Genomic DNA, 9,063 nt, shown 5'->3' on the forward strand with positions numbered 1-9,063 from the left:
TTGGAAATCCACCTGCCTCTGCCTCCCAAGTGCTGGGATTAAAGGCGTGCGCCACCACCACCCGGCTTTTATATGCATTTTTAAAGAATGCCCTGTGTTACCTATCAGCTCGTGAGCATCTGGGCTGAGTCCCTGGCTGGGGCAGGATGGTGCCCTGGGCCTCTGCCCTTTGTCACTGACAGCCTGTTGTGCTTACCACAGGTCACAATTCAGATGGGAAGTTCATCGCCCGGGCACAAAGGATAGAATACGATTGTGAGCTGGTGCCCCGGAGAGTGGCCATCTTCATTGAGAAGACCAAGGACGGCCAGATCCTCCCTGTCCCGAACGTGGTGGTTCGGGATGTAGCCTGTGGCGCTAACCACACAGTAAGCCTTGTCTCTTTCTCACTGACCAAGAGCCATGCTGGTATGGACTGCTGGTAGCTCTTACTCAAGCTATGTCATGTGGCTGAGTCTCCCATCCGGATCCCTTTTCCTCTGTAGACAACGTGCAAACACGAGTATACACGTATGTGTCTGTGCCCTGCCACTAACAAACAACATGCACGTGCTGTCTGTATGGTAGGCAGTGCCTTCTGCTAGGGTGTGAGTGGTTAGCTGTTGAGGGTGTCTCCTTAAGGTTATTAGCAGAACAACTGGAAGGATGGCCGAGTGCATGTGCTGCCTGAGCACCTTTGATTTAGCATGTGCACACGCGCTCATGGTGTGCATGTGTAAGTCAGATACTTCTTCCAGTCAGTCGTCGGCCTTACACGGCAAGGACCTTCACGTGCTGGGCCCTCTGGTTGGTGGTGGTGTAGTATGGTGGGGTTTTGCTTTGTTTTTAAGACCCATTCTGACTGTGTGGCCCTGGCTGTCATGAAACCTGCTGTATAGACCAGGGTGGTCTCAAACTCTGCCTGCCGTCTGCCTCTCTGGTTGTGGTGTGTGCCTGTCAGTATGGCCCTTCTTGGTCTCTTGTTTTTTGGTTTTTTGTTTTGTTTGTTTTTGTTTTTGTTTTTTTTTGAGACAGGGTTTCTCTGTGTAGCCCTGGCTGTCCTGGAACTCATTCTGTAGACCAGGCTGGCCTCGAACTCAGAAATCCACCTGCCTCTGCCTCCCGAGTGCTAGGATTAAAGGCATGCGCCATGGCTTCTTGGTCTCTTGTTGAGAATAGTTGTGCCTGGTCTGGCAGGGGAGAGGGGACAGTGCTGAGTCCCATAGCTAGCCTCTTGCCTGCCTGGCAGGGCTCAGTGGGCTGAGTACAGGTGTCCGGAGCCTGCAAGTCCACACACCAGCACACTGTTCTCTTCTGCCTCGGTCCAGGAAACCTGTGTTGTGTGTTTTGCAGTGCTAAGTGTGGAGCCCAGAGCTCTGTTTGTTCTGGGCAAGTGTTCTAGCCCTGTACACCTTCCATCCCGTGCTGAGAGCTAGCTAGTTACGCATTTGCAGGGTTTATTTAGATGTGAAACCTCAAAGACAAGACAGATTGCAAACAGCTGGCATACCTGTGCCTGCCTCACCTCTGTGCGCCTGTGGCAAGCAGGCAAAGAGCGGGTGGCAGGCAAGCACAGGATGGGTGGCTGCAGCCTGCCTTCCCTCCTGTTTCTGCAGTTTACAGTGTTGCCTCAGACAGCCACTTGGCTTCTGCATTTAAAGAGAGAGAAACCCCGTCTCGAATAAAACCAAAGGAAAGGGGTGGGTGGGGGGAGAGGGAAGGAAGGTGGCACCCTCATGAAGGGCGAGCTGCCTGCCGTGTATATAGGCTGTGGGACTCGGGCGGGTCCTCTCCTTTGCCGCCTGCTCCTGTCCCACACCCTTTGGTGGAAAGCAGTGGCCCGTGTGTCCAGCCCATGTCTCCTGTCGCTGCAGCTGGTCCTGGATTCGCAGAAGCGAGTGTTCTCCTGGGGCTTTGGTGGCTATGGCCGGCTGGGGCATGCCGAGCAGAAGGATGAGATGGTACCGCGTCTGGTGAAGCTTTTCGACTTCCCGGGGCGTGGCGCAACCCAGATCTACGCTGGCTATACCTGCTCCTTTGCTGTCAGTGAAGTGGGTCAGTGCCTGTCCCCCCATCTAACTTCTTAGATCCCTTTGGTTGGAGCCAGGTGCTGGGGTTTGGGGACAGCTGTTCCCACAGCCATGTGTATCCCTCTGGCTTGTTCTCTGTGCTGTCCTTTTAAGCAGCTGTCCCTCACCTTGGTATTCTGAGATGCTTGCTTGCGACACTACTCTGTTTTGCATTGTTCCAGGTGGCCTGTTTTTCTGGGGGGCCACCAATACCTCCCGAGAGTCTACCATGTACCCGAAAGCAGTACAGGACCTCTGTGGCTGGCGGATCCGGAGCCTTGCCTGCGGGTGAGTGGGTGTGTCCAGGGCACGTGGTGTGTGTTCCCTCTTGTGTTGGATGCTCTGTGTGCCTGTTTCCTGAGGAGAGCTCTGTGCCTGCCGATTCTGGGTCTTCTGGCTGGACATAGGAGACACCACCCCCCACAAACGTGGGAGAGGGGAGAGTTCAGGCTTGGTAGATGCTAGGACAGGTGGCTCCTTCCTTCACAGAAAGTAATTTTGAAAGTTTTTGTTTGGGGGGAAAAAAAAGGGTGGAAGTTTTCCCTCAGCTTGGAAACTGGAGGCTTTTAATTTGTCAACACAGCTGGAGGAGAAGGGGACTTTTACTTTGTATCTTATTGAAGGACACCTGCTGACTCACCCAGTACCTACAGGTGACAAATGTGGGTGTGTATGAGTTAGCTTGGCTATTGCTTCCTGGTCCTGTGTCCCTGTCTGTCCCCCATCCCAAAGGATCTCCCTGAGAACCCCAGGACAGAGCTGGGCAGTGAGGCCCTGGCCTTGGTATTGATCTGCAAGCAAATGTGGCCTCTCCCTGTCCGGGAAAAGCCACTCACACTGTACTGAGTTAGTGTGGAGGGGAAGTGTTAACGCTGTGCAGGGATGCACTAGTCTGGGTGGTGGTGACAGCATCTGCCTATTTGCAGGAAGAGCAGCATCATCGTAGCAGCTGACGAGAGTACCATCAGCTGGGGTCCATCGCCAACCTTTGGGGAATTGGTGAGCCACAACGCACCTGGGAAGAGCTGAACTAGCCAAGACTGGCCTGAGAACGGGGATGCAGATGCAGATGGGTGGGCGGTGTCCTTATCCATAAGGACTACCCCAGCAGTGGGTCACATTTGGTTTTAAGTGTTAAAAGACCATCCTGGCTGACTGCTGACCTTGCTGTAGAGGGGGTGGCAGGCTGCAGTGACAGGCCGCCTTCCTGCAGTTGGAACCTGTGGTCTGCACTCGCAGGAGGCAGTGTCCTCTTACACTACATGAGTCGCCCTGGTTCCTGTGACCTCCAGACTTTGTACTTTATAGGCAGACAGGACCATGGCTTTGTGCTCTGTGGATCAGTGGCACGTGCCTAGGGATTCTCCAAACCGGGTTCCTAGTTTGTTCTCAGCCCCAGAAACTGGAGTAAAAGCTGAAGCCACTGCCCTTGCTTCTTGTCCAGCTGTCCTGTCCTGTCCATAGGCCCTGTAGCTCAGTGTACTTTAACCTTTTTGAGGAGGCCAAGGTTGGCTTGTGGGTTTTGAGTATCTCCTGTGGCCAGGGTTGCACCCCCAGTGTGGCCTGGCCCTGCATTCTGGTTTGTCTTGGTTTGTTTTGGTTTTTGAGACTGGGTTTTTCTGTAGCCTTGGCTGTCCTGGAACTCACTTTGCAGAACTCACAGGAATCCATTCCCCTGCCTCTGCCTCCCGAGTTCTGGTGTTGAAGGCTGGCCCTTGGCGCTTCGTTGATTTTCTTACTTTGTCGTCCTTTTGGGAGCAGAAGTTTTCTTATTGGACTCAGCGAGCAGGGCTGTCCCTTGTCCCTCAAGCTGTCTCTGGGCTCTAAGGGCCCCTTGTGAAGCAGCAGAGACTTCGGCAAAGGGACTGCGGACCTTCCCGTTTCTGTTTTCTCAGAGAAGGATGGATGCTGCATTTTTGTTTTCAAGACAGCAACTCAACATGTAGCTTTAGCTGGCTTGAAACTCAGTGTGTACATCAGGCTAACCTCAATTTACAAAGATCTGCCTGCCTCTGCCCCCGAGTGCTGTGAGCCACCACACCTGACTGATGGATTTGAGGGGCCATCAGAAATGGTCTTTTGACGGTCTGGACTTCATGGTAGAGTGTCAGTGGAATAGTGACTTACAGGCCAGCATGAGCTCCATAGCAAGACCCTGCTTCAAACATCGTTGATCTTGGTGGCTAGAGAGATGGCTCCACGGTTAAGAGCACTGCCTGCTCTTTCGGAGGATGTGGTTTGATTTCCAGACCCTACATGGTAGCTCACAACTGTCTGTAGGTCCAGTTCTAGGGGATTCTGTACCCACGTCTGGCCTCTGCAGATACTCAGCACCAAAGTGGTACACAGATGTGTAGGCAAAATACCCAAACACAAAATCGATTTTAATGTTTTTAAACACTCCTAAACACAGCTTTACATCATAGTGGACTTGGGGACCCTTAGCCAGGAAGGGCATGCGTGCCTGGAGGAGCTGCACTGGGGTGCAGGGCAGGGCTTGGGATCTGCCCATGCTCCAATGCTCCCATGCTCCCATGCCCCAGCAGTTCTTGGCTACTTTAAACTTCTCTGAAGTTGTCACTGGCAGCTCCTTCCTCCTAGGTCAAGGGTTGTCAGGGCTGGTTGCATTGGCATGTTTCAACATGTTCATTATGATTGTGTGGGTCTGACTGCTGTGGCTGTCAGCACATGCCTGACACATTTTGTCCCATAATCCACAGTGGTTGATAGACCAGGAAACATGCACTTCCCTTCTGTTGGGACATGCCACAGGCAGAGTTTGTCACTGCTTCTTGTTGTCTCTGCAGGGATACGGGGACCACAAGCCTAAGTCTTCTACTGCAGCTCAGGAGGTGAAGACTCTGGACGGCATCTTCTCCGAGCAGGTGAGGGCCCGCGCTTGTCCCCAGTCATGCCTGTCACGGCTGAGCTGTGTCTGTCCTTGTGTGGTGCTGAGGGGTACAGCCCTTGGTAGGAGAAAGGCAGAAGGTGCTGCCCAGTCGCTGGTGAAGTTTCTGCTGCTCTGGTCACTTCACTGCCTCTTCCCCCACACTGGGATCCTTGCCAGTGGGCCAGGACCAGGAACTGGTCCCTGAGTAGATAATACATTTTGGCCTGTGTTTGGGGGCAAGTACGATGTAGAGCTACACCCCAGGGTGGGCTTTGAGCTTCCTGCAGGCCTGGGGTGGGCCTGGGTGGTCTCAGTCCTGAAACACCAGGTGTGAAGTTGGATGGACAGGGTTCCCTTTCTCTCCCAAGCCCAGTTCCCCTCCATGCTGACCCTCCCTGAGCCGGGCCAGCACGTGGAGTCTGGTGTACATGAGGAGGTATGCCTCTGCATTGGTGACGCCGGCTCGTTTCCACAGGTGGCCATGGGCTATTCACACTCCTTGGTGATAGCGCGAGATGAGAGCGAGGCAGAGAAGGAGAAGCTGCAGAGGCTGCCTGAGTACACCCCACGCACCCTCTGAACCCTCTGAGCAGGCCGGCCCTCCCCTCGTGGCAGCTGTCCTTTCCACGTGCACTGGGACCAGAAGTCAGACAAGGAATTTAGGAAGCAAAAGTTGACCAAGGGTGCATTGGGTTAGCCTCCCTGAGGTTCCGTTTCCAAGCGATTCAACGTTAACTACCTTTTTCTGTATGCTTTCCAAAGTGTTTTCCCCTCAATGTTTGATTAAAACATTTGCTCATAGTCAGCCTGCCTTTCTACAAGACAGGCAGGAACTCTGAGCGATTTAGGTTTTTTTTTTTTAAGTTGTATTTCTTTTCTCCCTGCTCTTGAGTATCCTTGTCCAGCCCTCCCATTCCAGCCATAATTAGCATTGTGATCCGAGTGGGTGCCACGTGGGAGAGGGATTGCCACTTTCCCAGACAGAACCGGCCCTTTCAGGAACCAGCAGCCGCTAGGCCAATCCCTGGTGGTCGGTCTCCTCCCAGATTCCTGCCCACCTGCTTTGAGAGACACAGTCGCTTGCTGTGGGCCCCCCCTGCCTCTGCCTCTGCTTCCTCCCCTCATAGCTGTTGCTGGCTTGCTGACCCGTGTGGGCCTTTTGGCTGAAGCATTTGTAGAAGCAGCCATCTTCCCCCTGGTGGGGCTTTGGGGTCTGTGTTAGCCATTTGTATCTACTTTAGCTCTCAAGTCCAAATGAAAATGGGGACCGTGGGGATGGGGTGGGCAGTTAGAAATCGGTCAGCCAGCAGTCAGATGTGTCCTCAGTCCTCCGTGGCCCACCGTTGCCGCCTGTGTGCTTTGCCTGTCTGCTCCTGCTGTCCCCTCTGCCTGGGATGGCCACCCTGCTCTGAGACTTGGCCACTCTTGTCCTAGCCTCAATGTTCTTTGGCCGCTTGGCGTTTGCTTGGCTCTGGTACCAAATAGTTGGGATTCTTGGTGAAATCCCCTGCCCCGAGCGTGTGTCAGTGTGGATGCTGCGACTGTCACCACACTGCCCTCACCCCCACCCCCAAGTGCCCTCTGCCGAGCCCGTCCTGGTATTGACTTTGTGGCTGAGTTCCGAGGTGCCTTTCCCGGATCCTCCTCACTGAGTGTGGCAGCGGCTCAGGCTGGGGGATCCTCCTCACTGGGCCGAGTGTGGCGGCAGCTCGGGCTGGGACCTTGCTTTCCAGAGGATCTGGGCTGGTTTGACTGCTTTAACTAGGATTGGTTCAGTGGTGCTCGGGGAAGAGGGCTAAGGAGGGAAGTGTGAGGTGGGGTGGATGGGAAAGTCAAATTCTGGTCTTGAGATTCATGGATTTGCTCTTGCCCTTGTGACGCTTGTTACCGTCTCTATGTTAAAATGCCAAAAATGACCCGGTCTGTTGCTTTGCTCCGCCCCAGCGCTTCATAGCAGCTTCTGGCTCTGCAAGGTGTCTGTCTCGGCCAGTGCTGTGGCCTGCCAGGAAGGGTCCGAGTTCTCACTGTCCCCCATCATGTGTCCAGCTACGGTCAGTCCAGAGACATGCTTCTGTAGTGGCAGGGCTTCTGCAAAACTAACCTGCTTTGTCCAGGTCACCCTAGACACACACCCCCCCCCCCTCACTTCATGTGTGGGCCCGGAGCCGTCCATGCTGGTCTCTGTCTGGAGGGTGCTGTTCAGGGCCTGCTCTTTCTGTCCTGGAGGACACAATGGCCCTGAGCTGAGCTGGGCTTATCTTCCAGGGAGCAAACCTAAGGCAGCCCCCAGCCCCCAGCCCCCCTGGCTTGAGCCCTGCAGCGGGTGAGCAGAAGGTGTCACGGGTGGAGAGCCTTGTGCCCGGCCACACCCCCCTCCCTTTAGGCTAAAATTCTCACCTGAGCTTCCCCACGGCAAACTCTAGAACAGGAGGAAGGTGGGAAGCCCTGGGTAGGAACCACTCTGGCTGCCCAGGGTCATCAACAGAGGGGAATGAAGGGAGTTAACAAGGATGGTGGGATCCGGTTGAAGGTGCCTGGTTTAGTGCTGTTAATTGTCTTATTTTTTTTTTATATCTATATTTCTTGGAGTAAACATTTTAAATAAACGGCATCATTGTTTACTCTGCCTTGGCTTTCGTGTTTCCTCTTGAGTAGTGTGGAGCGCGTCCCCAGCATGTGCACATGCCCCGGAACAGTGACCAAAGTGTTCAGGTGAAAGCAACCCCTGAGGCGCTCGCTTCATGCTAGCCTAGAGGGGTGCAGAGAGCCACGACAGGCCCATGGGATAGCGGCCAAGGGCTTCCCAACCAGGGTTGAACGCAGTCCTGAAACACACATGGTCCCCGCTCGGGAGCTGGGTTTTGGTTTTTGTGGGTGGGACAAAGTCTCTTGTAGCCCAGGCTAGCCACCTTTGCAGTGTTCAGCCCTCATGTGCTAAGTGTGGGTGGCTGTTGACATTCTTCCATGTATATGAGTACACAGTAGTTGTACAGATGGTTGTGCGGCCATCATGTGGTTGCTGGGAATTGAACTCAGGACCTCTGCTCTCCGGCCCAAAGATTTATTTATTTATTATATGTAAGTACACTGTAGCCATCTTCAAACACACCTGAAGAGGGTGTCAGATCCCATTACAGGTGGTTGTGAGCCACCATGTGGTTGTAGGGGTTTGAACTCAGGACCTCTGGAAGAGCAGTTGGTGCTCATCCGCTGAGCCATCTCTCCAACCCCAAGTTGCATGTCAGTGCCTGGGCAGTTAAATTAGTACTAACTGGTACTGCTAACCTAGTTAAGTGAGTACTAACTGGTAATGCTAACCTAACGCTAACCATGCAGTTTAATACGGTTCTAGCTGTCTTCTTAAGTTTCTTCCCTTGCCATCTTCTCTGACCCTCTCTCTCCTTTCCCTGGTTGTTGGAGAGACGGAAGATTCTTGACCAAAGCCTTACAGTGCCATGTCTGGATTGAAACAAGATGTGGGGGCAGAGAAATCAGCATTCGAGCAACACAAGGACAACCCTTACACAGTGCACAAAAACCATTATGTCTATAACCTGCCCCTGCCTCCAAGTGCTGGCAGTAAAGGTGTGAGCCACCCCACCCACATACATGTAATTTTGACCTAAGGTGTTCCAAGACTTGGGCTCTATTGGGTTTGGGTTCTGAATGAACAAGCATTCTCTGGCTTAGTTACACCCACCTTATGAGCATCTGTCAGGATGCAGTCCCACTGGGAGCCGGGAGCACTTGTAATCACATACACAACCTCCAAACTTCACAAAAGATCGGAGGGGGCCTGGCTCCTTCATTTCGGCCACTAGGGGGCACTGCAAGGTTACCTTTTATACTACGGGACTGGTGTCCCAGGCTACTGCACATCCTGCCTGTGGTTTCCTGTAACACACCAATAGTCCTAAAGTCAGGTCATTGTTCCTTCCTGTTTTGTCGAGGAAAATAAGTTGCAGACAGGCGGTGAGCTTGGTCCCTGGGAAGGGGCCTGGTGGACAGAGCGATCCTGAGAGGTTCCATCTGTTTCCCCTGGCCTGAAGAGACCCCTACTTTCTACAGCAAAGGCTTTCAACCTTCCTAATGCCAAGACCCTTTAATACAATTCTTGTGATCCCC

At 53.4% G+C, this 9,063-nt stretch overlaps 1 protein-coding gene across 2 annotated transcripts in view; it reads left to right on the forward strand.

The window, feature by feature from the left end:
* Positions 1 to 7,561, forward strand: part of Rcc2 (regulator of chromosome condensation 2) — a 22,881-nt gene extending 15,320 nt beyond the window's left edge. For both annotated transcript variants that reach the window (XM_031379292.1, XM_031379293.1), the window contains exons 8-13: positions 202 to 368; positions 1,854 to 2,034; positions 2,231 to 2,336; positions 2,975 to 3,047; positions 4,856 to 4,933; positions 5,414 to 7,561. In XM_031379292.1, coding sequence (XP_031235152.1) covers positions 202 to 368; positions 1,854 to 2,034; positions 2,231 to 2,336; positions 2,975 to 3,047; positions 4,856 to 4,933; positions 5,414 to 5,518 — 710 coding nt within the window. In that variant the 3' untranslated portion in view covers positions 5,519 to 7,561. The remainder of the gene's footprint in view (positions 1 to 201; positions 369 to 1,853; positions 2,035 to 2,230; positions 2,337 to 2,974; positions 3,048 to 4,855; positions 4,934 to 5,413) is intronic.
* The last annotated feature ends 1,502 nt before the right edge of the window (positions 7,562 to 9,063 follow it).

This window comes from Mastomys coucha, unplaced genomic scaffold (genome assembly GCF_008632895.1).
Source record: "Mastomys coucha isolate ucsf_1 unplaced genomic scaffold, UCSF_Mcou_1 pScaffold18, whole genome shotgun sequence".
Lineage (NCBI taxonomy): Eukaryota > Metazoa > Chordata > Mammalia > Rodentia > Muridae > Mastomys > Mastomys coucha.